This window comes from Pleurodeles waltl, chromosome 6, assembly GCF_031143425.1.
Source record: "Pleurodeles waltl isolate 20211129_DDA chromosome 6, aPleWal1.hap1.20221129, whole genome shotgun sequence".
Taxonomy (NCBI): Eukaryota; Metazoa; Chordata; class Amphibia; order Caudata; family Salamandridae; genus Pleurodeles; species Pleurodeles waltl.
Window position 1 is genome coordinate 78,101,068 of NC_090445.1, and position 27,950 is coordinate 78,129,017.

The 27,950-nt window shown below is 44.8% G+C and overlaps 1 protein-coding gene and 1 non-coding gene across 2 annotated transcripts; both read right to left on the bottom strand.

Moving 5' to 3' along the window:
• Nucleotides 1-8,402: 8,402 nt before the first annotated feature.
• Nucleotides 8,403-27,085, bottom strand: RACK1 (receptor for activated C kinase 1). Its single transcript, XM_069237374.1, has 8 exons — nt 26,858-27,085; nt 25,626-25,797; nt 25,340-25,487; nt 24,912-25,007; nt 23,223-23,333; nt 16,919-17,059; nt 8,872-8,982; nt 8,403-8,525 (listed from the first exon to the last, which is right to left on the bottom strand). Exons 1-8 carry the CDS (start codon nt 26,964-26,966, stop codon nt 8,460-8,462), a joined length of 954 nt encoding a protein of 317 aa, XP_069093475.1. The 5' UTR covers nt 26,967-27,085; the 3' UTR covers nt 8,403-8,459.
• On the bottom strand, nt 25,933-26,064 carry LOC138302288 (small nucleolar RNA SNORA13). The gene has a single exon (XR_011205375.1). It is a non-coding gene; the product is annotated as a small nucleolar RNA SNORA13 (small nucleolar RNA).
• Nucleotides 27,086-27,950: the final 865 nt, after the last annotated feature.

The window sequence follows — 27,950 nt, forward strand, 5'->3', positions numbered from 1 at the left end:
TGTGTGGGGTGAAAAAGGCTGTTTGTGCGAGGCGATAAACACCCTTCTGCAAATTGCTACCAGAGGCCAGAACACTGTGACCCAAACTGTGAACTTGAACTTAAATTATTGGTAAAGGCTAGCGTTGTGTCAAATGCACGTAATAGCTACGCTGAGCAGAGCATGACTACAAGTGATTTCAATAATTTAGGCAGTAAGATCACGAACAACCATGCAGTGAGGCTGTGCACTGACCATGTACCCTCATTTCGCTTAGCTCAGCCAATGAGACCACATTTGTGCTTGCACTGCCTGCAACTGGAGTGAAATAAATTAATAAATCAGCTGAGCACACAGTTCAAAGTGCATTAAAAAAAAAAGTATGGGAACAGTGATGCTGCATGCAATGGGGCAGGGTTAAACGTGTGGCTAAAAAAAATATATATATATATTATATATATATTCTCTTTCAGGCAGCCACATACATAACGCATGCCTTAAAATAAAAAAAGTTACGTTAATCACTGTATTGAAAATGTCACTTACCCAGTGTACATCTGTTCGTGGCATTAGTCGCTGCAGATTCACATGTTTCGCACAGTCCGCTGCCTGGTGTTGGGCTCGGAGTATTACAAGTTGTTTTTCTTCGAAGAAGTCTTTTTGGTCACGGGACCGAAGGACTCCTCCCTCTTCGGGTCCATTGCGCATGGGCGTCGACTCCATCTTAGATTGTTTTCCCCGCAGAGGGTGAGGATGGAGTTGTTTGCTATAAATAGTGCCCATGCAATGGAGTGAATACGTATGTACATAAAAAGTTTATAATAATTATTTACAAATTTACAAATGTTTAAGATTTAAGATCTACTTCTAAACGGCTACAGGCTTCCCGGGGAGGCGGGAGGGCACATGTGAATCTGCAGCGACTAATGCCACGAACAGATGTACACTGGGTAAGTGACATTTTCAGTTCGATGGCATATGTTGCTGCAGATACACGTTTCGCATAGACTATAAAGCAGTTACCTCCCCTAAAAGCGGTGGTTTAGCCTGTAGGAGTTGAAGTAGTTTGGAATAATGTTCTTAGTACAGCTTGGCCCACTGTAGCTTGTTGTGCATTTAGTACGTCTACACAGTAGTGTTTAGTAAATGTATGAGGCGTAGACCAGGTTGCAGCCTTACATATTTCGCTCATAGGAATGTTTCCTAGAAAGGCCATTGTAGCACCTTTCTTTCTGGTTGAGTGTGCCTTTGGTGTAATAGGCAGTTCTCTTTTGGCTTTAAGATAGCATGTTTGAATACATCTGACTATCCATCTAGCAATGCCTTGTTTAGAGATTGGATTTCCTATGTGTGGTTTTTGAAAAGCTATGAACAGTTGTTTTGTTTTCCTGATTAGCTTTGTTCTGTCAATGTAGTACATTAGTGCTCTTTTGATGTCTAATGTATGTAGTGCCCTTTCAGCCACGGAATCTGGTTGTGGGAAGAACACTGGCAATTCTACTGTTTGATTTAAATGGAATGGTGAGATTACATTTGGTAGAAATTTTGGATTTGTTCTTAGAACTATTTTATTTTTGTGTATTTGAATAAATGGTTCTTGTATGGTAAATGCCTGTATTTCACTTACTCTTCTGAGGGATGTGATTGCAATGAGAAATGCGACTTTCCAGGTTAGATATTGCATTTCACAGGAATGCATGGGTTCGAAAGGTGGACCCATGAGTCTTGTTAAGACGATGTTAAGGTTCCATGAAGGAACTGGTGGTGTTCTTGGTGGTATAATTCTTTTTGGCCCTTCCATGAATGCTTTAATAACTGGTATTCTAAATAGAGACGATGAATGAGTAGTTTGTAGGTAAGCAGATATTGCTGCGAGGTGTATTTTTATAGATGAAAAAGCGAGATTCGCTTTTTGCAAATGTAGTAAGTATCCCACTATGTCCTTTGTAGAGGCATGCAATGGTTGGATTTGATTGGTATGGCAGTAGCAAACAAATCTTTTCCACTTAGATGCATAGCAGTGTCTAGTGGAAGCTTTTCTAGCTTGTTTTATGACCTCCATACATTCTTGTGTGAGGTCTAAGTGTCTGAATTCTAGGATTTCAGGAGCCAAATTGCCAGATTCAATGATGCTGGGTTTGGATGCCTGATCTGTTGTTTGTGTTGTGTTAACAGATCTGGTCTGTTGGGTAGTTTGACATGCGGTACTACTGAAAGGTCTAGTAGAGTTGAATACCACGGTTGTCTTGCCCATGTGGGTGCTATCAGTATGAGTTTGAGTTGGTTTTGACTCCACTTGTTTACTAGATATGGAAGGAGAGGGAGAGGGGGGAAAGCGTATGCAAATATCCCTGACCAACTCATCCATAGAGCATTGCCTTGTGATTCGCGGTGTGGGTACCTGGATGCGAAGTTTTGGCATTTTGCGTTTTCTTTTGTTGCGAACAAATCTATCTGGGGTGTTCCCCAAATTTGAAAGTACTTGTTCAGAACTTGGGGTGAATTTCCCATTCGTGGACTTGTTGGTGGTCTCGCGAAAGGTTGTCTGCTAGTTGGTTTTGGATCCCTGGAATAAATTGTGCTATTAGGCGAATGTTGTTGTGAATCGCCCACTGCCATATTTTTTGTGTTAGGAGACACAATTGTGTTGAGTGTGTTCCTCCTTGTTTGTTTAAATAATACATTGTTGTCATGTTGTCTGTTTTGACAAGAATGTATTTGTGTGTTATTATGGGTTGAAAGGCTTTTAACGCTAGAAATACTGCTAACAGTTCTAGGTAATTGATATGAAATTTTGTTTGGTGTACATCCCATTGTCCTTGAATGCTGTGGTGATTGAGGTGTGCTCGCCACCCTGTCATGGAAGCATCTGTTATAACGTATTGAGGCACTGGGTCCTGAAATGTCCGCCCTTTGTTTAAATTGTTGCTGTTCCACCATAGAAGCGAGAGGTATGTTTGGCGGTCTACCAACACCAGATCTTGAAGTGGACCCTGTGCCTGTGACCATTGTGATGCTAGGCACTGTTGTAAGGGTCGCATGTGTAGTCTTGCGTTTGGGACAATGGCTATGCATGATGACATCATGCATAGAAGTTTTAGCACAAATTTTGCTTGTATCTTTTGGTTTGGAAACATAGCACTTATTACCTTGTGGAATGCTTGCACTCTTTGTGGACTTGGAGTGGCAATTCCTTTTGATGTGTTGATGGTTGCCCCTAGATATTGTTGTGTCTGACACGGTTCGAGGTGTGACTTTGTATAGTTGATGGAGAAACCCAGTTTGTGAAGGGTTTGTATGACATATGTGGTGTCGTTTGTGCACTTTTTTACTGTGTTGGTCTTGATTAGCCAATCGTCTAGGTAAAGAAACACATGTATCTGTTGTCTCCTGATATGTGCTGCTACTACTGCTAGACATTTTGTGAATACTCTTGGTGCAGTTGTTATTCCGAATGGCAACACTTTGAATTGGTAATGTATTCCTTTGAATACGAACCTTAGGTACTTTCTGTGAGAAGGGTGTATCGGTATATGAAAGTACGCATCTTTTAGGTCTAATGTGGTCATGTAATCTTGCTATTTGAGCAGTGGAATGATGTCTTGTAGTGTGACCATGTGAAAGTGGTCCGATATGATGTAGGTATTTAGTGTCCTGAGATCTAATATTGGTCTTAATGTTTTGTCTTTTTTTGGAATTAGAAAGTACAGGGAGTAAACTCCTGTGTTTTTTTGTTGTACTGGTACTAACTCTATTGCATCCTTTTGCAGTAGTGCTTGAACTTCTAGTCCTAAAAGTTCTAAATGTTGTGGTGACATTTCGCGTGTTTTTGGAGGGATGTTTGGTGGGAATTTGTGGAATTCTATGCAATAGCCATGTTGGATTATTGCTAATACCCAATTGTCTGTTGTAATCTGCTGCCAAGATTGGTAGAATTGGCTTAGTCTTCCCCCCACTGGTGTTGAGTGAAGGGGTTGTGTGACTTGAAAGTCACTGTTTAGGTGGAGGTGTTTTAGGAGTCTGGAATCTTCCCCTACTCCTTGGGAATTGACCCCCTCTATATCCCCTGAAACCTCCTCTTTGGAATGAACCCCGATATGGTGTGGTTCTTGTTTGTTGGCTGGTGGTGTCTGGGGGTTGGCCACGAAACCCCCCTCTAAATGGAGTTTTTCTAAAAGAGCCTCTGCTCTGCGGGGAGTAGAGTGCGCCCATGGCTTTGGCCGTGTCTGTGTCCTTTTTAAGTTTAATGGCTGTGTCCACTTCAGGGCCAAAAAGTTGTTTCTCGTTGAAGGGCATATTAAGGACAGCCTGCTGGATTTCAGGTTTGAAGCCTGAAGTGCGGAGCCAAGCGTGTCTCCTTATGGTGACAGCAGTGTTGACTGTTCTCGCTGCAGTATTGGCTGCGTCCATTGAAGAGCGGATTTGATTGTTTGAGATCGTTTGTCCCTCTTTAACTATTTGCTGTGCCCTTTTTTGGTATTCCTGGGGAAGATGGTCTATGAGAAGTTGCATCTCATCCCAGTGTGCGCAGTCATATCGGGCCAGCAGCGCTTGAGAATTTGCGATGCGCCACTGGTTGGCTGCCTGTGATGCTACTCTTTTTCCTGCTGCATCAAATTTTCTGCTTTCTTTGTCCGGAGGTGGGGCGTCGCCAGATGTATGGGAATTTGCTCTTTTGCGAGCTGCCCCTACTACTACGGAGTCAGGTGGTAAGTGCGAAGTAATAAACACTGGGTCTGTGGGTGGTGGTTTGTATTTCTTATCCACCCTTGGGGTGATGGCTCTTGATTTTACGGGCTCTTCAAAAATTTGTTTTGCGTGCCGTAACATCCCTGGTAGCATTGGGAGACATTGATATTGGCTATGTGTAGCCGAGAGGGTGTTAAATAAAAAATCATCCTCTATAGGATCGGAATGCAGTTGGACATTGTGGAATTCTGCTGCCCTAGCCACCAGTTGAGAGTATGAGGTACTGTCCTCTGGCGGTGACGGCTTTGTGGGGTATGAATCGGGATCATTGTCCGGCACTGGGGTGTCATATAGGTCCCAAGCGTCTTGATCCTGATTATCTTGACTTATGGTAGTTTGCGCTGGTGAGTGCATTTGTGGCGGTGTTTGTGCTGGCGATGCCTGTTGTGGTGGAGAGGGCGGAGGCGTGACTTTAACCACTTTGGCTTGTGGTTGTGCGTCATCCTTGAGAAGTCCGATCCTTCTTTTTCTCATTATTGGGGGAAGGGTTGATATCTTCCCTGTGTCTTGCTGGATGTCAAGTCTCTTTTGTGTGTAGTCGGATTCTACACTTTGGAGCTCTTGTCCAAATCTGTGCATCTGGCCACTTATTCCTCTGTGTAGGATGGAGGTGTGGAACTTTTCGGCGCCGAGAGAGAATCTTTTTTCGGCTTCGGCACCGACAGAATTTTTGTGGCTTTCGGCAGTGTGTCTCGCTGCCGATGTTTTTCGGTGCCGGCATCTTGTTTTTGCCTCTCGGAGCCGCTATCTCGGCTCCGAGGTTGCTCCATGGCGGTCCCTCGACCGGAGTCTGGTGTCTTCGCTATGGGCGTGCCCTTTTTCGGCACCTTCGACGGCTCGCCGGTTTTATGGGTCGAGCCATGGCCTGTTGGCAGTGGCGTCCCCTGGGCTTTTGTCTTCTCGATGGTTTTAATTTTCGACGTCTTACTCACTGTTTGTTGCTGTTGTTCAACGTCGGAGTCTCCGGATTCTGATTCCGGAACCGAGAATGTTTCCTCTTAGTCGTCGAAACGTTGTTTTGTCGGCGTGGACGCCATTTGTAGACGCCTGGCTCTTCGGTCCCGGAGTGTTTTTCTGGACCGGAAGGCTCGACAGGCTTCACGGGTATCCTCCTTGTGCTCGGGGGACAAGCACAAGTTACAGACCAAGTGCTGATCTGTATAAGGATACTTACTGTGACATTTTGGGCAGAAACGAAACGGGGTCCGTTCCATCGGCTTCGATGTTGCACGCGGTCGGGCCGACCAGGCCCAGACGGGGGAATCTAAGCTACCCCAAAGTATTCCGATGATCGGTGTCGATGTACCCAACTATCCCGATACCGAACGGAACAATACCAACGCTTTCTTCCCGCTTTCTTCCGAGATTCTGACTAACTTTCCGAACCGAAACACGGAGCGAAAAGGAATACGTCCGAACCCGACAGCGGAAAAAAACAATCTAAGATGGAGTCGACGCCCATGCGCAATGGAGCCGAAGAGGGAGGAGTCCTTCGGTCCCGTGACCAAAAAAGACTTCTTCGAAGAAAAACAACTTGTAATACTCCGAGCCCAACACCAGGCAGCGGACTGTGCGAAACATGTATCTGCAGCAACATATGCCATCGAACATTATGAAACCTTTATTAGTTAATGCACTGAAAGGTGTGTGTGTGTATAACCAAAAAGCCACAGAATTAAATCTTCACTGCTGCAATGGAGAATTGTGTGTTGTGCAAATGTAAGTCATTAGGTTAAACTTGCATTACTGGCAGTACAAGACAGACTGCTACCAAACGTGCAAAAAGGTTTCAGATCAAACGGTTTAAGTAATAACCAAAATGAATGATTTTTTTATTTAAATGCCCTGCAAAGCACACACTGCACAACTCAGCTGGTAACCCCCTTGCATTACAAGACGAACACAATAACTGTCATCACCAACCTTCATGCGATTCCACCCAGTGCTTAATTTGTGCTTGTTGTTTCCGGTGCAGAGCACTGGCACTTATTTGAGGGACGGCACTCTTTTTATCCTGTCTCAAGCAATTACTGCAAGCAAAAGACATATGGGAAAGACGGAGGAATGCAAACATGAAAGAGCGCCAGAAAGGGAGAGAGCAGAAAGCTGCAGGAGTGAGGTGAAATGGCTTAAAATGGACTAAAGAGGCCCAACATGGCTTTAGGATTACGCTGTCCTAGTATTCCGTGTTTGCACATTTAATTGCAGCAGCTGCGCGTTTTCAGAGGAGAGCTGTGGACACAGGCACAGTTTTATTTACAAATTAAGTACTGGCTGTGCCACTTATTCTTATTCAATCCTGCCATGCTTTAGATCCTATGCACTCAATCCACAATTAGTCCCTGAATATTAAAAATAAGGAATATATCTACTCACAACAAGTCAAAGGTACAAATTGAAGGACACTTACCTTGTCTTGCGCAGCTGCGCACCAACTGGCCGCACGTCAGTGTAGGTAGGGGGCGTAGAAAGCACCTACACAACAGGAAGGGGCCGGGGTTCTCCCCTCTACCAGGCCCCAATCATGCACTCTGGGGCTGGGCGCTGGCTTTAATTCGGCTGAAGCACACAACAAGAGACTTTTCCAGGGGGGGGGGGGGGGGGGGGGGAGGGCACACCTGTGCAGGCGGAGGGCTGAGGCTCACAGCAGGGCCCAAAAAGAGAAGAGCCACACACCAGAGGACACCACCACGTGCGCAGCCAGAGAGTAAACAGTGGGCCACACACTGACTCGCTCACCACGTGGCACCCACCCATGCAGGCATTTTAAATAATGCCACCAGCAGGCCAATACTTCTTGCCAGGGCCATCAATTGGTAGCGCTTTCGCACTACTAGATTGACGGTCCTCTGCCCCACTGAGAGCTCTGTGATGTATGGCTGCGCTCTCAGTGGGGCAGAGGGTAGTCAATCTAGTAGCGCACGAAAGCGCTACCAATTGACGGCCCCCTGGTGCGACTGTGCGACACACGCTGCTCCCTGCAGCTGTGTGCGCGCCGCGAGTTGGTGACTCAGGAGTCAGGACACCTATCTCGCGGGGCCTGGCGGCACCGCCCCGCAAACAATTTTGCGCACAGGGCTAAAAATAGCCCAACTATCAGGCTCCCGCAATTGGGGTTTTTCCCCCGCACAAATGGGAAAAATCTCGCCCATTTGTGCAGGAAATCGCCAAATCTGGCAACACTGTCCAGAACGCTGTCCCTCAAGGAGTTCCACTGGCTCCTCATTCACAAACGTAGCCAATTCAAACTCCTTACTCACAGATGCAAAGCCCTACACAACTCTGGACCAACATACCTCAGCCATTTCCATCAGCCAACCAGGCATCTATGCTCTACCGAACTGGGTCACGTCCCCCAGCATTAACAAAAAACAGAGCAGCACGGCACTCTATATAGCTCGAAAAACATGGCATGACCTACATCAGGGTCTCCCTTTGCTCAAGTTTAAGAAGCTGAATACATGGCTCTTCGAATTACTCTGCGTGGAACAGACACCTTATTCACCTGCTTAAGCACCAGGAAACCCTCAATGGTGACTGACGAGCTCTTAGAGGAAAAAAAGAAAAACAAAAAAAAAACAAAATCGACCCAACACTGGGTCTAACGTACAGTACTGGCAGTAAGTTTACTCCGAGGAACTGTCCCAGTTCAAAGAATACCGCACCACAAAGAATCTTTTCTTTTTTTTATTTTCATGAACAGTAATAAAGGCATATTTGTATCTGCATATTTATCGTGTCCCAATGGTGACCTGCCACACTCTGATGAGGTTATCCGTGTACCCCGCAAACAAGGTCTGCAAAAGAAAACAAACAGGGTCCATTTGTGTTAAGCAAAAGCACAAAGCAAGCACCTGTACAGTACAGATTGTCAGTTCAATAATCCACCCCGCCAGAAGATCAGCTAGCACACTGCAAGTCAGTTTATGATCACCAGGACAGGTGCAGGATGAAGAGGTGGCTGGCTATACATGCACGATCTCAGTGGGGGCCCAGGGAAGGTCGCTGTGGTCACACCACATCAGTAAATACAGAAACAAGATATGATCTGTCGAAGTCAGCGTTAAGACTGCTACCCCACCCACCCTTAACACAACAGCCTAGAGAGCTGAAAGGTAGCATGCAAAATGCAGGTGTGTGTACCTGCCCATCAGCCGACCACGCCAGCGAGGTGCATTGTGGGGGTTCAGCTTTGCTGCTGTTGCTAATCACTTCCTGCTTCAGTTCGTCCACAATAATCTTCCCCTCTAGATCCTGCAGGATAAAAAAAAGAAAACGTTAATATGCAAAGGAGATTACGCTCGTGACAGAAGCTTCCAAGATGGTGGATACACATGGGTAAACTAATCTGAAATTTAAAGATCCCAAGCTGGAACAGTTAAGCAGCAGGCGTCAAGGACTGAACTGAAAAGCAGGAGTGTCAAGTTCAGTAAGTATTCAACCGGGGAACTGCCCAGCAACCACCTCTGATTTTCCACAGAAAAGCAATCAGAATGAATTTTGTGTTTCATCACAGCAAAAACTAGCTCCTCCCTTGCCAGTCCCCACCAACTAACTTCGCACCCCCTTCACCCCAGAGAAATACTAAACCATCCCACGTCCTGGAAACCTGGGTTTGTGGAAGCCAGACATGAACCTTGCTCTGGACTTGCTGTACTTTTGGGATTCACTGTTAAACTCCCAGCTGTGCTATATTGAGAACTCTCCTACTAGGGACTGGGAGGAGATGTTTAGTGTCCATGCAAAGTTTGGTATAAATCTGTTCAAAGGTATAGGCTGTAGGCAAGGGGGGGGGGGATTCCTGTGGGAGCTGAAGTGGGAAGACCCACTCATCCACATTTTAACTACATTTCCTCTGCATAAACCTGCATGAAAATATGCATACTGAACCGTAGCCGATTAGATACGCGATTGCCACATTTGGAGCAGATCTGCCGATTGAATCAAATGTTTGCTGCACAGTAGGGGGCACCCAATGTAGGCCCTGATGCCTAAACACCAAGTGTAGACAACTTAGGAGACTACTTTGAATACAAACTGCATAAAGCATGCTCCATTTTAGGTGGGTCTTACCAGTCGTCCGAAAGCTACCAGTAGCTCGCAACATGGAGTTCATTTTAGCATAAGGTCACTTTTTTTTTTTTTAAATAAAAGGGAAGGCTTTGCCTATTTTACATCAGGCTGCAGATAGAGCCAGATAACGAGCAGCGCTCAGAGCATTTACAAACAGGCCTCTTGCTCCCAGTATCCTGCCATATTGAAAATTGACAAAACAGTATTTTAAAAAAAGGGAGAAATATCAAGTGACAAAAATATTCCTATAAAAAATTAACTGTTTTCTCCACTTTCAATTGAGCCAATTACTTTCTAATGTTTCATGAAGCAAGATACCAGTCGTTTGTAAACTAGGCAGATGGAAATGGGAGTAAATTTAAAGTATGAGTTATGAAATCCTTGTAAAAATAAAAACTTCAGTTTATTTCTCACATTCCAAAGTATCGCCTTTACACAAAACAGGCATATTTGTAACTGACAAAGCCATTACTTTAAGTGGGAAAACTTTTAAGTGCAGAAAGTGTCCTATATTAAGACTACTTCTGCAAAAAAATGTTGCGGTTTAAAATTCTCCTACTCACCACGGTTGTGCGTTTGAGTCATACAACAGTGCCACATAGGGCGAAAGCTATATCCCGTGCCGCTAGTACATGTAACAGGGCTCTCGCTGACACTTAGCAGCCCTGTCATGGTGCCCTTAGTCCAAGTATTTTGTTGAACCCACAGTATCTGGCTCTATGGACATTACTTAATCAGCAAAGCAAGGTTTGCGGTGCCTGTTAACTGCTCAGCCTTCCGTAGCCCATGATTATTTTCACGGATCAAGAGTAACTTGCTGCGGGGAAAAAAGGCTGGAACCTCGCCCCGCCTCCCCTACCCTCTTCTCAAACCCAATAATGAAAATGTCACTTACCCAGTGTACATCTGTTCGTGGCATCAGTCGCAGTAGATTTGCATGTTCTGCAATAGCTCGCCATCTGGTGTTGGGCCGGAGTGTTACAAGTTGTTTTTCTTCGAAGAAGTCTTTCGAGTCACGGGACCGAGTGACTCCTCCTTTTGTCTCCATTGCGCATGGGCGTCGACTCCATCCTCGATTGTTTTTCCCCGCAGAGGGTGAGGTAGGAGTTGAATTGTAGTAATAGTGCCCATGCAATGGAGTGACTAAGTATGCACTTATTTAAGGTTGAGATGATACATATATAAATAATTGAAGGTAACTTCCAAACTGCTACAGGCTCCCGGGGAGGCGGGTGGGCACATGCGAATCTACTGCGACTGATGCCACGAACAGATGTACACTGGGTAAGTGACATTTTCAGTTCGATGGCATCGGTCGCTGTAGATACGCATGTTCTGCAATAGACTAGTAAGCAGTTATTTCCCCAAAAGCGGTGGATCAGCCTGTAGGAGTGGAAGTAGTCTGAAATAATGTCCTTAATACAGCTTGACCTACTGTGGCTTGTTGTGCGGATAACACGTCTACACAGTAGTGCTTGGTGAATGTGTGAGGCGTAGACCATGTGGCTGCCTTACATATTTCTTGCATTGGGATGTTTCCTAGAAAGGCCATGGTAGCACCTTTCTTTCTGGTTGAGTGTGCCCTTGGTGTAATGGGCAGCTGTCGTTTAGCTTTAAGGTAGCAGATTTGGATGCATTTAACTATCCATCTGGCTATACCTTGTTTTGAAATTGGGTTTCCTGCATGAGGTTTTTGAAATGCAATAAAGAGTTGTTTAGTCTTTCTGATGTTCTTTGTTCTGTCGATGTAATACATTAATGCTCTTTTGACATCTAATGTATGTAGTGCCCTTTCAGCTACGGTATCTGGCTGTGGAAAGAACACCGGAAGTTCCACTGTTTGATTTAGATGGAACGGTGAAATAACCTTTGGCAAAAATTTAGGATTGGTCCTTAGGACGACTTTATTTTTGTGTAGTTGTATAAAAGGTTCCTGTATAGTAAACGCCTGAATCTCGCTTACTCTTCTAAGGGAAGTAATGGCGATGAGAAATGCCACCTTCCAGGTTAGGAACTGTATGTCGCAGGAGTGCATGGGTTCAAAAGGTGGACCCATAAGTCTAGTTAGGACAACATTTAGGTTCCATGAAGGAACAGGTAGTGTTCTTGGTGGTATAATTCTCCTAAGGCCCTCCATGAATGCTTTAATGACTGGTATTTTATATAGGGAAGTTGAATAGGTAGTCTGCAGGTATGCAGATATTGCTGCAAGGTGAATCTTAATGGAAGAGAAAGCTAGGTTAGATTTTTGTAAGTGAAGCAAGTAACCCACTACATGTTCTGGAGTTGTGTGTAATGGTTGTATTTGATTAATATGGCAGTAGCAAACAAACCTCTTCCATTTACTTGCATAGCAGTGCCTGGTGGATGGCCTTCTTGCTTGTTTTATGACTTCCATACATTCTTGGGTAAGTTGTAAGTGCCCGAATTCTAGGATTTCAGGAGCCAGATTGCTAGATTCAGCGATGCTGGATCTGGGTGTCTGATCTTTTGGTTGTGCTGTGTCAACAGATCTGGCCTGTTGGGCAATTTGATGCAGGGTACCACTGATAGGTCTAGCAGCGTTGTGTACCAGGGTTGCCTTGCCCAAGTTGGTGCTATCAATATGAGTTTGAGTTTGCTTTGACTGAGTTTGTTTACCAGGTAAGGAAGGAGAGGGAGAGGAGGAAAAGCGTAAGCAAATATCCCTGACCAGTTCATCCATAGGGCATTGCCTTGGGATTGCTTGTGTGGGTATCTGGATGCGAAGTTTTGGCATTTTGCGTTCTCCCTTGTCGCAAACAAGTCTATCTGAGGTGTTCCCCAGAGTTTGAAATAAGTGTTCAGTATTTGGGGGTGAATTTCCCATTCGTGGACCTGTTGGTGATCTCGAGAGAGATTGTCTGCGAGTTGATTTTGTATCCCTGGTATAAACTGTGCAATTAGGCGAATTTGGTTGTGAATTGCCCAATGCCAAATTTTTTGTGCTAATAGGCTTAACTGCGTGGAGTGCGTCCCTCCCTGCTTGTTTAGATAATACATTGTTGTCATGTTGTCTGTTTTGACGAGAATGTATTTGTGAACTATTATTGGTTGGAAAGCTTTTAGTGCTTGAAAAACTGCAAGAAGTTCTAGGTGATTGATATGCAGTTTTGTTTGATGTACGTTCCATTGTCCTTGTATGCTGTATTGATCGAGGTGTGCTCCCCACCCTGTCATGGAAGCATCTGTTGTTATTACGTATTGTGGCACTGGGTCTTGGAAAGGCCGCCCCTTGTTTAAATTTATGTTGTTCCACCACAGAAGCGAGAGGTAAGTTTGGCGGTCTATTAACACCAGATATAGAAGGTGACCCTGTGCTTGAGACCACTGTGATGCTAGGCATTGTTGTAAGGGCCTCATGTGCAGTCTTGCGTTTGGGACAATGGCTATGCATGATGACATCATGCCTAGGAGTTGTAATACCATCTTTGCTTGTATCTTTTGTGTTGGATACATGCGTTGTATGATGGTGTTGAAATTTTGAATTCTTTGTGGACTTGGAGTGGCTACTCCTTTTGATGTGTCTATTATGGCTCCCAGGTATTGTTGTACCTTGCGTGGCCGAATTTTGGATTTTGTGAAATTGACGGTGAACCCTAGTTTGAAGAGGGTTTGTATGATATGATTTGTGTGATTTGAGCACTCTATTAACGAATGGGCCTTGATTAGCCAGTCGTCTAGATATGGGAACACATGTATTTGCTGCCTTCTGATGTGTGCAGCGACTACCGCTAGACATTTGGTAAAGACTCTTGGTGCGGTTGTTAATCCGAAAGGCAGTACCTTGAATTGGTAATGTATTCCTTTGAATACAAACCTTAGGTATTTCCTGTGCGATGGGTGAATTGGTATATGGAAATAAGCATCCTTGAGGTCTAAAGTTGCCATGTAGTCGTGCAGCTTTAGCAATGGCAATACTTCTTGTAGTGTGACCATGTGGAAGTGGTCTGATTTGATGAAAGTGTTGACTACTCTGAGGTCTAGGATTGGTCTCAGTGTTTTGTCCTTCTTTGGTATCAGAAAGTACAGTGAGTAAACTCCTGTGTTTATTTGTGTGTTTGGCACTAATTCGATTGCATTCTTTTGCAATAGTACCTGCACTTCTATCTCTAGGAGATTGGAATGGTGTGTTGTTAAATTTTGTGCTTTTGGTGGTATGTTTGGAGGGAACTGTAGAAATTCTATGCAGTAACCATGTTGGATAATTGCTAGAACCCAAGTGTCTGTAGTGATTTTCTCCCATGCTCTGTAATAATGACCTATTCGTCCCCCCACTGGTGTTGTGTGGAGGGGGTGAGTGACATGTGAGTCACTGTTTAGTAGTAGGGGTTTTGGGGCTTTGGAATCTTCCTCTATTTCTAGGGAATTGCCCTCCTCTATATTGTCCCCGAAAACCTCCTCTATACTGTCCTTGGTAACTGGACGGTGTGGCTTGTGAGGTGCTGGCTTGTGTGCTTTGACCCCGAAACCCCCCTCGAAAGGGCGTTTTACGGAATGAGCTGTAATTCCCTCTGCTCTGCGGGGAGTAGAGTGCGCCCATGGCTTTGGCAGTGTCCGTATCTTTTTTGAGTTTCTCAATCGCTGTGTCCACTTCTGGACCGAACAGTTCTTTTTCATTAAAAGGCATATTGAGAACTGCTTGTTGAATCTCTGGTTTAAATCCAGACGTTCGGAGCCATGCATGCCTTCTGATAGTTACAGATGTATTAATTGTCCGTGCAGCTGTATCTGCAGCGTCCATGGAGGAGCGGATCTGGTTGTTGGAGATGGCTTGTCCCTCCTCAACCACTTGTTTTGCCCTATTTTGGAAGTCTTTGGGCAGATGTTCGATGAGATGTTGCATCTCGTCCCAGTGGGCTCTGTCATAGCGCGCAAGTAGTGCCTGGGAGTTCGCGATGCGCCACTGGTTTGCAGCTTGTGCTGCGACTCTCTTACCAGCTGCATCAAACTTGCGGCTTTCTTTATCTGGGGGTGGTGCATCTCCAGATGTGTGAGAGTTGGCCCTTTTCCTAGCTGCTCCTACAACAACAGAGTCTGGTGGCAGCTGTGTTGTGATGAAAGCTGGGTCCGTAGGAGGCGCCTTGTACTTTTTTTCCACCCTTGGTGTGATTGCCCTACTTTTGACCGGGTCCTTAAATATGTCTTTTGCGTGCCGGAGCATACCAGGGAGCATAGGCAGGCTTTGGTAGGAGCTGTGGGTGGAGGAGAGTGTGTTGAACAAGAAATCATCCTCGACCTGTTCTGAGTGGAGGCTTACGTTGTGAAATTGTGCTGCTCTAGCCACCACCTGAGAGTACGCAGTGCTGTCTTCTGGTGGAGATGGTTTTGTAGGGTATGCCTCTGGGCTGTTATCTGACACTGGGGCGTCGTATAGGTCCCATGCGTCCTGGTCTTGGTCACCCTGGCTCATGGTGGTGTGAGCTGGGGAGTGTGATGGCGTTTGTGCTGGTGAAACGTTAATCACGGGCGGAGGAGAGGGTGGTGGTGTAACTCTTTTCACCACTTTTGGTTGTGGTGCTTGTTCCGTCTGGAACTCCAACCTTCTCTTTCTCCTAATGGGGGGAAGGGTGCTTATTTTTCCTGTCCCCTGCTGAATGAAAATACGTTTTTGCGTATGGTCCGCATCAGTTGCTTGTAGCTCTTCCTCAAACCTATGCTTCTGCATTTGGGAGGTTAGCGAGTGCTCTTCTGTATAAGAGCCTGAAGCTGGGTCGCTTGCAGTTTGTTTCGGCATCGAAACTTTGTCTGCGTGTTTTTTCGGCTCCGAGGTGACTTTTTTCCTTTTCGGGGCCGAAACCTCTCGGCGTCGATCTGTTTCGGTGCCGCTGTCTCGGCGTCGAGCCGTGTCCACACCGGCATCTCGGTGTCGAGGCTTGTCTCCAGCACTTTCTCGGTCCCGAGAAGGCTGCGTGCCGGTGTCTCGACCGGAGTCGGACGATCTCGGCACTGTTTGGGCCTTTTTCGGTGCCGACGGTCGGTCACCGATTTTATGGGTTGAGCCATGGCCTGGTGGCAGTGGCGTCCCCTGGGCCTTGTAAATGTTTCTTTGTGTGGTTTTCGACGTCTTACTCACGGTTTGTGTATCGTCGAATCCTTCGGAGTCTGAGTCTTGGATCGAGAAGGTACCTTCCTCTTCCTGTTCCTCGAACTCCCGTCGGGCTGTCGGTGCGGACGCCATTTGAAGTCTTCTGGCTCGACGGTCTCGGAGTGTTTTTCGGGACCGGAACGCACGACAGGCCTCGCAGGTGTCTTCGCTGTGCTCAGGTGACAGGCACAGGTTGCAGACCAAGTGTTGGTCTGTGTAGGGGTATTTATTGTGGCATTTGGGGCAGAAACGGAACGGGGTCCGTTCCATCGGCGTTCTTCAGCACGCGGTCGGGCCGACCAGGCCCCGACGGAGGATCGAAAAACTACCCCGAAGGGCACCGGAGCTCTTCGATCTTCGATGCGGTGTTGAATCTAAGTATGCCGATCCCGAACGCAACAATACCGACGAAAATCTTCCGAAATTAACTATTTTTTCTGTTCCGAAACTCGGAGCGACAGGAACACGTCCGAACCCGATGGCGGAAAAAAAACAATCGAGGATGGAGTCGACGCCCATGCGCAATGGAGACAAAAGGAGGAGTCACTCGGTCCCGTGACTCGAAAGACTTCTTCGAAGAAAAACAACTTGTAACACTCCGGCCCAACACCAGATGGCGAGCTATTGCAGAACATGCGTATCTACAGCGACAGATGCCATCGAACATATTAGTATGAATACCAGCCGTGACAATGTCACCACAACCATACCATGACCTCAAAAACAACTCCCACATGACAATCTAACCCGTCAAACATGCTAGGTCCACTGAATCAGTTGAGCGCTACAATACCACACTAGTGGCCTTTACAAGCTGCTCAAATGGGACAACAGCTGGGGAAGAGTGATTTACATCTGTTGTACAAAGATCTTTACATAATGGAGCCACAATCATCTGGGGTGGTGGGACAAAGGCTGAAGACGCAAGTTACCGCTCTAGTTAGAAAGGAAAGTAGTGAACTATAAAAACAAATAAGTTTTAAGTTAGCTATCTCTCACTAGCACACTTACCCAAATCTTGATGCTGGGGCCAGTGGCCGCACACAGCCAGTAGCGGTTGGGGCTAAAGCACAAAGCATTGATGGTGTCGCCACTATCCAGGGTATACAGGTGCTTGCCCTCATTCAGATCCCACAGCATGGCCTGTCCGTCCTGGGGAAAAACAGAAAAGCAACACCAATTGAGCAGAAGTGCATACTATACATTGTAGATTGGGGCAGACCACACGTCCGGTGTGGAAGGGGGCAGGGGGGAAGGGGTTGAAGCTGACAGTTATGTGCAATCTTTGCACTGATGCAAATTAAGATATGAAATTGTTTCAATCCGAATGCAGGCCTAAAAAATAAAAATGTTATTAGACCTGCCGGTAGAGTAGCTTAAATAATCTATTCAACCTAACTAATGTACTTGACCCAGAAACTGGTCTCAATTGTGTGATCCTAGGCAAATATATTTTAGTCACATTTTTCTTTTTTCTCGCATTAGTGCACCTTCCAATGAGATTCCAGCATTTCTGCTGTAAAAAAAAAATCCTTTTGATTAAATGCACTAAAAGTTTGCTCCATGTATAATAAATCTAGCCCACATTTAGGGTACACATGATCCATGCATGACTTGCCTCAGTTTACTAATAGCTTTGCCATCAGGGAAAGTGTTTCTCAGTTTATGTTTTAACACTCACTTTAAATATATTACTAAAGCATAATGTGTTAGTGCACTGTCATATACAGACAGTACATTTCTTAAGAATGTCAAAAAACCTTCCCACTAGCTTGCAGCTTTACTGATAAAACTATTGTATTAGTCTGTGAAAATGTATTTTCAGAAAACAATTTGCACATCTCCAAGCAAAGTGTTCTGTGTGATGAAAAAAGTCAGAAGTACAAAAAAAGTCTCACGGCAACTGAAATATATTTTGAAATGTTTGTAAATTTGACTTATAGAAATGTGTTAGGAAAAACCAGATACCAAAAGTCTCATTTCACATAGGTCAGACAGTTCACCATACAAAATCCTGGAACTTTGCAGTCACAAGGAAAAATATTCCCATTGCAAGACAAACTGACTTTTGACATGTCGCAAAACATATGCTAATTCAGTTTTAAACAGAACACCTTAGTCCACTCGTGGAATCTAAAAATAACACAACAAAATAAAACGCCATATCTGGTGGTCGACTACATTTTTTTAAACCTGTAAACGTGTAACATCCCATTAATAGGACACTGCACCATTGCCTTTAGCTTGGTGTGCGCCATGTAAATATGCTCAGCTTATGTAAGAGCTAAAAATATAACGAGAGGCACTTGAGTGGTCACAAAAGTGATAAAAAGTGAACACTGAGAAGCATGATGGCCAATGTAAATGACCATCTGATTGTTCAACGTTTGGAAAAGTAGTGAGACTGGTGCAAGAACATGTTTAGCTGAATTGACCTGCTAGACAAGATTCCCCAGCCATTGTTGCCTCTTAAGGTAAGCCTCCCTTAATATTCGAAAAATATGTCTGACAGTTTTAGTAAATTCTTTAACAATGAATTAGAGAGTGAGTGGAGAGAGTCTGGGTGAAATGCTTTAGAAATGGAGGAAGCGTCTGAGTTGGAAGAAAAGGGCAGTGCTTTAAGAAACTACTATGGGCACAGCAGAGAAACATGAATTCCTATTTGTATGCATTGAATAGGAACTAAGGCTGTAAATATGCCAGCACTATACGGTCAAGATACTAATTAGGGAGTTAGGAAATGCCACAAAGGAGAGTTGAAAGGTGAGATGAAGATCCCTAATGTTGGATGTGAAGGCTGTTGTCAAACATCACACTATTCCCTTGGCAAAACACACACTTGAAAGGTGAGAACCTTGCTGTAAAATTACTGCCTTGGTGGAACAAGGCTCAGTTCCTGGTAACATTCTTTTCATGTTGATTTCTTCCCCCCCATGCAGGGTTGTAGAATTGAATAAGTTATCTACTCGTCTACAGGACGAGTTGCTTCTTAAATCTACTTGCCCTGTAAAGGAAAAAAATATATATACTTGTCCCTCCCTTTGGTGCCATATACTGCGACAAACTATGGCAGCAATTTAATTATAGAAGAGTTCCGATAATATCCTCTTTGATTAGGCCAGGGCAAGGGCTTGAATACTTGTAATTTCAAACTCTACTATAGCAATTTCCTTATTTTGCCACCTTTCTGCATATCTATCTGAGGCTAGAGGAGGCAGTAACCAATAGTTTCAGGGCTGGAATGGCTTTTAGACTGGGCAAACGTACTAACTTGCATGTTTTATGATTGTCACCAGCTCTTCTCTAATATTTTCCAATACTGAGAAAGGATGGAAATGTACCCCTGGCAAAAGCAGAAGTTTGGGAATCAGGAAAAAAGTGTGTGGAGGTAACGTGAACTTTTACATGCTCAACAGATTTACACATGAGCAAATCTACACATGCATAACTGCTCATGCTAAAATACAGTTCACATACACCCCCCCCCCCCGAGTAGGATTTATTGGTTTACTTCTGTAAATTAATTTAAGCCACAAATGCATAGACATTAAATAAAAGACATACACCATGATTACATGTTTTTGACTAAGAATTTGGTAACTTAGAAAAAGGTTGTACTTGCTTTTTTTCATAACATTTACTTTGAAAGCAAGGAACCTACAATCTTGCTTACAAGCTTCTGCAAAAATTTACATCTAATCGGAGAGCACTTTGGGAGCATTATAAGTTGCCTCATATGGTTAAACTTTAAGTGTCTGTACACTTTAACGGAACCACTGTCAGTAATGCAGCCTCACCTTGCAACATTTAGAGTGCTCACTGTAATAAAGCCTTTGCATTGAACCATAAATATCAGTTCGAACAACATTAAGACTAGGACACAAATATTACAGGGAAGATTGAAATGTTCTTTCATACTACTGTACAGCTCAATCCTAAAAGCAAGTTACATTTAGAAGGGAACCGTAAAGTAACATGAAAAACAAAGCAGTGCTAATAAATCAAACTTGTAAGGTTTTTTCAATGTTATGCTGTACATTGTAAAACCCAAGTTTCATTTAATGCCAATGCAAGTCTTGCATACTACCGCACAGCTAACAAAGCCGCACAGTAGTATGAAAGTGAAAGACTTGCAGTGGAAGAATATCAAACTTAATGAGTTTTTACAATGTACATCGTAAGATTGCAAGAACCTAACAAGTTTGATTTGCACTGCAATTCTTTCATACTACCATAGGCTCCATTCTATAGGCATGTTACATTTAGAACATAGCCATACAGTAGTATGAAAAAGGAAGAACAGTGCAAATAAATCAAACAAGGTTTTGCACTGGTATGTTGTAAAACCACTCAAGTTGGATTTGTTTCCACTGAGTCTTTCATACCACAATACAGCTAACAAAGCTGCATGGTAGTATGAAAATAATAATAACTTGTTTGATCTGGTTCCACTCACTGCTTTATCTGCAACTAAAAACATACCAGTGCTGAAAGCTCTCCTCTGAAACAAGCAGCTGCTGCAATTAAATATAAGTGCACGGAACATAGAGGCAGTAATCCTAAAGCCATCTTGGGCCTCTATTTACAACCATTCTAACCCTTTGGTTCACTCTTACAGCTTTATCCCAAAGTGGAGCTCCTCGGCCCTTCTCTTACTAAGTCTTTCCCATGTGTCTTTGGCTCGTAGAAAATGCTTGAGTGCCAGTAACCCACACAATCTCAAATTAAGCCCTGCGGAATTAATCCGCTCAAATTAAGCACTGTAATGCTTTCTGTTTCATACTACCATAAGGCTCCATACTAAAGAATTTACGTTTAGAACAGAGCTGTATGGTAATATTAAAAATAAATAATCACAGTGCAAATAAATCAAGCTTGTTAGGGTTTTGTAATGTGCATTTGTGGTCTGAAGTAACCCATGTGAGAATGCCATGTGGGGAGTTATGGAAGTCAGTGGTCAGCATTTGGAATGGTCTGGACCAACGGGTCTACTGTCAGACGGGACTTCCAAGTGTGATGCTGCTGGGTCAAATATGCTAATGTGTTTTGTTAACCTGCCAGGAGAAAGCGCTATGGCAGACATTAAGAGCGTGATAAAAGTTGTGCACAGGCCACCTGCAGATTACTGGCAGTGCGTACTCCAAGTCACTCAATAAAAGTCCCTGTCTCAGAAGCCCTTTATGAGCTTCATCCCAATTATTTTCAGGGAGAAAAACGGAAGTGCTCCCGGGGCCTGGCTTACACCCCCAATCTGTACCAAAATAAAAAGTGACATAACGGGGAGCAGCAGCCAATGGGTCATGGGAGTCACTGGTCGAAAAAGTTTGGCAACCACTGGCATAGTGTGTAGTTTTCATTCGTACTTGCCACTCTAGCCTCAGTATAAAGGTCAATGTACATTAGTGCCTCCATTACTACCATAGAACGTTTAGAATGTCAAAGGTTTCAGACTTTGAACGGGATAATTAAGTACATTCAAATCAGTGTGAACGAAAACAGGATTGCTTTTGGTTCCATCTCTTGGGGTTAGCCAAAAGAAAGCTGTGCGAAGCGTTCTCCAATAGACAGTTTGTTTTTTGCCATTTTTTCCTTTCGATGGAATGCAGTGTGTGATGGTATTATCAAGCCAGGAGTATTACGGGTTTTGATTGTCATTTTAAAGTCAATACATACACAAGTAGTGAGCAGAATGGTTTTGGGATTGCCAAGAGACCAGTGGCTCTGCAGCGTGTGGGGGGGCCTTGAGCAGCAACTTGGGTTTAAGCGAAGAAAAGCTTCGGGCACATCACAGTCGAGGTGGGAGAGCGTCAGATACTGAACTGCTGCCCTGAAACGTATGGGACAAATGGCAGCTTAAATCTATTGACACGTTCGATCAGTGTTGGGATCGATGGCGAAGCCAAGAGACTTGCACATGGCACTGTTGATGGTGAAATCCCAAGCAAAAATGTATAAAGATTTTCTATGACTGGAGCGCATATCAAGTAAATGTTGAGCTCCGTTTTAGAAAAAAGGCAGTCAAATGTTTTCCATGCTCTAGAAAGTATAGGAAAACATTTTAAGGTTTGTAGACGCCGATTTATGGGTTTGTCTGTATGAAATGTTATTGTCTTTGGCATTTTAAGGCTCTGTTTAGTGGTTAATTAAGCATTCGAGAACTTTACCTCGAAGCACAGCAGCTTGCATGATAAGAGTAATTTTACATTTTTCCTATAACAGGGTGGAGTTTTTTTTTTTTAGTATGTTCCAGTTCAATCTTTTGAACTTTCCCCAAAAAGAATTTTGAAATGTTTGCCACTGCAGCTGGGACAACAATTTTTAGTTAGCCTATGTCCAACTGAGGTTCAGTTGCTCTATGTTCTACAGTTAAATGATATTCAGAGTTCGATTCACTATAAAACTGGTGATCCATGGTCTTTCAGACGTGGAGTGTTTGGGGTAACGTCTTCAAGCTGTTGCTTGAAGCGCCTGAAGTATGAATGGGATGCCACTGATTGAACGGTCTCCTAATGAGAAGTCCGATCAAGTAAAGAACTGGACAGGAGTACGGCTTGGAGAAGCTATACAATAGGTTGGCATTTCAATCCCGATTCCAGGGGACCGGGGTAATCCAAGAATGTTACAAATCGTTATTAAAGATATTCGATTATATCTTGTAATCGAAGTTCAAAAAGTAGAAGGTGGGTCATGGGAGAAACGCATTTCATAAGTGCCCTCGGATATGATAGCTCCCCATCTTCTGTTTTATTGTCCAGCTTGGTAAAGGATGTCATACCCACTGGGAATGTGTTGAACAGTGGGAGCGAAGTAGGACAAAACCAGGTCTCCCAAGCATGCACTTGATCATGTGTCAATGACCACACATTTTAAGGACCGTGTGCTGAAGGATCGAGGGGAGAGATTAATAGTGCCAATGTAACCCAGGTTACTGGTGTGAATCCCGGGAGGGAGTTATTGAGAATCAGGATGGATGAGTTTGGATTGGCCGGTCTTGAGAACAGGAAGGTAAGAGCATGGAAATCCCATCCAGCGGGGTGATATTGTGGGCATGAAATAGAAAATAAGATACAACTCGCACATCGACATGTGATCATAAAAAAAACAATGTGTTAGTGTAATTCTTGCTCAGAAACAGCCTCTGCTATCCACAAAAGACATTCGGAAGGCATTAGTAATGTTTCATCACTGCATAGATTTGTGAATGCATGGGTGGAATTAATGTGGGATTTAGACTTTGCAGCACTTGAAGCTCAGAACATATTCGGAGGTGAATGCACTCCAAGGAGAAAGGGATGGGGGAGGCGGTTAAACTCACCTTTCCGCCAGAGGCACAAAGCGAGCCGTCAGGGGAGACAGTGACCGTGTTCAGGAAACCAGTGTGTCCAATGTGGTTGGTCTTCAGTTTGCAGTTAGCCAAGTTCCACACCTAAGGTAGGACAAAAACTAATTTAAAATATCCTCCCCACTTATAACATAGATGTGTAATAACAGAACAAATTAAGAGGTCCTATTGTAACCAAGGAAGCATTTCCCCAGCCTGTTAGACGAAGTGCGAAAGCATACAACCATATGTAACATGCAAGCAAAGCCTATCCCAAGAGCTGGAGAGTACATCATTTCACGTTGATCAAAGGGATGAGGGCCTTTAACAGAACAGCCACCATGAAGTTTGCTCAGAAACAGCCTCTGCTCTCCACACAGACAATCGGAAGGCATTTATAAAGTTTCATCAGTGCAATACTCATGGTAGCTGGCCCTAATGAAGGACAGACATACGGCAATCTTCCGTATAGTAGGCAATGGGGAAAGCAAGGGATTCAAAGGCGAACAGTGGGCATGAACATCCGTGGAAAAAGCTCAAAACCCACATTGCTTCTTAGATAGGCCTTATCATTGATCTCCTGTGTCACTCCCATTTTCCTGCTGCCCACCACAACATACCGCATGGGCCAGACCTTTTGAGCAATTGCATTCTGTCCTTTGATAAGGAGCACACACACAAAGTAGTCCCTTAATGCTAGAGGCTACTATGAAAATGTGTTTTACGACCCCCAAAAAAAGTTTAGGCGTATTTATTTTGGAGCGGACCAGTGAGCACTCCCAACTGAAGCATTTAGCAAAAACAGTTATTCTAAAAGCCAAGAAACGAGCATTCAGTGACAGACATACTGGCTTTGCCAATGCTGGTTTACTGTGCTACCTCCCTTTGGAAGAATCAAACGGAAAAGAAACCCTGCTAGAGTTGCTACAAATATAAGCCCCCTGAACGGATACCAACTTGTTACATATGTAGCCTTTACTTTGATTCACAAAGGTACTACACATTCAGATGTGCCATCAATTTTGGAATCCCTCCATAACACTCGGACGTCAGTTTCACAGACGCACACCCCTTAATACCCCCTAGTAAGTTAAATAGCTCACTCTCCTAAATGGTGGCCCAACACACACTCCACTTTAATTACCTCGTATGATTCTGGCACCAGATGTTAGCTTTAGTTTTTACATTAACTGAAATGATTTTAAAATGCTTTCCCTGCGGTGCGGATGCTAACAGCTCAGTGGTCACATTTCAAGTGCACTAGGATACATGTAAACGAGGAAAGCCCGCTTTATACAAGTCTACACAACGGGCATTCTCTCGTTGGCCTGACTATTTGCTTTCACTGACGAGTGCACATTTGACTCATGTCAACGAGAAACCCTTTAGACTAGTTTGCCAGTTCTGCAGCTAACCATCACATGCACGCGGATACCCCACTAAACAAAACGTGACATGGTGACATTCATGACAGGCAAACAAAAACGGCACTGCAGAAACTGCGTGCAGTGTCAATACTAAGCTGGAAGGAGCCTTGACAGCACTGCTGCACTCCCTCCAAGCCATGCGATGCTCATCACAAGCCGGCTTCTTTCCCCAAAGAAAGACTCCGCAATATACACGACTTTTCATCGAGAGTCAAGTCACTCTTCAACTTCACCGGCTCCTACGGGTGACACTCACCTTGACCATCTTGTCCCAACCGCAGGACACAATGATTGGGTTACTGCTGTTCGGCGAGAAGCGGACACAGGACACCCACTCGGAGTGGCTCTCCTCCTACATGAAAGAGGAAAATGTGTGAGTAGAGGCAGACTGAAGAAAGATGAGCAGAGTAATGATTTAGGACAACACTGTACGCACCAACAGGGCACCAGAGACGCCTGCTGGGTCTACTCGTGTCAGACTACGCTCGCATCGTGTCCCATCATAATTGCAGGACTTGTCATCAAACCACAAGGTCCGCAGACGTGTCATATCTAATCATAAGGACAGCGAGGAGCGCAACTACAACCCAGGAAAGCGTTCGAGGCACTCCAGATGCCTCTGGCTGCCCCTCGCAAGCATCTTGTCCAGATACCCGATCACCCCTACGCCCACGCGGTGCATACCTGCACGGTGTACTTGCAAACTCCAAGTGTGTTCCACAGCTTAATGGTCTTATCACGGGAGCCAGATACAATCTGGCGGTTATCGGCAGAGAAGGCAACACTCAGAACATCCTTGTTGTGGCCCACGAAGCGGCGGGTGGTGGTGCCTCTAGGAGAAAACAAGGAGATATTACCCACGAGTCGTGAACACTGACGGTACTCAACAAGAAGCAGCCATGCTGGGATTTCATAAGTCAGAGCAACAGACGTCTAGAGAGGTGCGGCCAGCATTCCCACTTTAACTTACGTGGTCAGATCCCACAATCTCAAGGTGCCATCCCAGGAGCCTGAGAGCGCAAACTGGCCGTCGGAAGAAATGACCACGTCACTGACGAAGTGAGAGTGTCCTTTAAGAGCGCGCTGAGGGATGCCATAGTTGGTCTCGTCCCTGGTCAGCTTCCACATGATGACACTTTTATCTAAATAAAATAAAACGCAAACTACAGTTTGAAAAGAGCCAACATGCCTAAGTGGCAGAGACAAAGCCACTTAAATACATGTATTGGAAACTGAAAAAGGAAGCGCACAACAGTGGGAATTCGTTTAGATAGTGGTTCTGTCTTTGCACAGCTTAAGGAGGAGGGGCAAAAGCAACACCTCGCCCAACAGTGCCATGCAAAAGTTACTGTTTGCCTCGTCTGACACCACATTCACCTGCAGGGGAGCGAATGGGCAACACTGAGGCAAATACCATCCCCGCTTACAACACAAGTACTGAAAGAAAATCAGAGTGCCCCATGTAAGACCAAACTCGCTAGTCATTTAAGTCTGCAACAGTCCATACACTTCTGGTACTGCTCTTTGCAGTCACATCCTGAATACTGGCCCATATCCTCTAGGTAGGGCTGGGTTTTACCTCGCCGATGCATACTTAGCCGAAATCTTGACAGGCTGTCACTTGCTTCCCTGGGCAACACTGCTTTAGTAGGACCCCTCCCGCTGTACACTAATGCCTGTTAAGGATTTTAACTCCCAACATAAGTGAACGGCCTGCCTCTTTAATTCACAGAGCAGCTGCAAGTGAAAAACACGTCACATCACCTACAGCCTTCGTGAACGTGGCTTCCCTCTGAACCCTCAAACACATCCTGGCTACCCCTTCCCACCGGCTGATTACGTGCTTAAGTCCACTCAAGCCTTCTTCCACGTGGGGAGTATGTTAGTACTTCCGTTTACAAGTCGGATCTTTACAGCCTTCTTAAACCTTGCCGAATTGTACTTTCCTTCCTGTATCGCCCCACGTACCTAAGTGTCCGGTATTGTCAATACACAATTGTGAGGCACACAATCTACCATCGACTGACGGCAATGCACCCCACACACAAATCTCAAGCTCCAAATCAACGCCTGGACAGTCCTCACACAGCATGTAACATTCAACTTTCACGCGTATTTATTGTGAGGCTCTCTCTCCCACAACCACCTACTTGAACACGGACATCGGTTCTCCCCAGCAGGCCTTCAGCCTGCTCCACTCACCCCGGCTGGAACTTAAGATCATGTCGGGGAACTGCGGGGTGGTGGCGATTTGCGTCACCCATCCATTGTGGCCCTTAAGGGTACCCCGGAGGGTCATCTGCTCGGACATGTCGGCGGCTGGCCAGGAGGGGCGGCACGCGCGGAGGATGGAGTCGGATGGAGCACGGGGAGTGCACCGGCAGCTCCTTCTCTCAAACGGGCGGCCGAGCAAAAGAAAGAGCTTCCGGCGGAAGCGGATATAAAGCGGCAGCGGAGCCTGGTGGCAAGATGGATGCGCCCTGTCAAAAATTCAACATGGCGACACGCATGGCAGAAGCAAGGCTGCACAGCAGAATGCGCGTTTAGTTTTTCCGTACAAAAAGATGGCGCGTAGCTCTCGGTCAAACACCTGCCACTATAAGCATGTGCACGGGAGTGAAAGCCAATTAGCGATGCCCGTGCAAAGATACTTTGGCAACCTTGCACTGCTACAGATACATTGTCTTACGGTACGACTGCAAAGCAATTTCATATTAGAATGTTAGGCGTAGCGGAAAAGAAGCATCAAAGCCTTTAAACTCTACGGAGAAGTAACTATATCCCTACAGCAAGATGGCGGTGCAGTGTCACCACTGCTTGTAATTCAGATTTTCCTAGCTTTAGTAAAGGAAAGTCTAGATTTTATTAAAGAAGCGGAGGCGAGTATTATGCTTCCTTTTCTTGCTTTATTTTAAATAGCAGCCAAGACAGAAAAGCAAAACTACATATCCCAAGAGGCACAGCAAATACAATAAATGATGAGGTCATAGATAATAACCAATGAAAACCATTCAACCACAATAATTATCTTAACTGCGAGCAACAAGCCCTCTTTTCTTGCAGGAGCAGGTCAAAGTGGACGGAACAATGGAATAATAACCAAAATAATAGAGAAAGCCATAAGTAACGTGAAAAAGTCTTTGGCAAAGTCCAAGGAAGAAGGAGAAGCCGACTTCAGGTGGATATCACCACATCCGGAAGGCACTATCCGCTGATCGTAGGAGCAGGCAGAAGAACGTTCTTTCAAAGAAAGGGTCTCTGACACAAAACCAGCCTGTTCAAGTCGAAGCGGTTG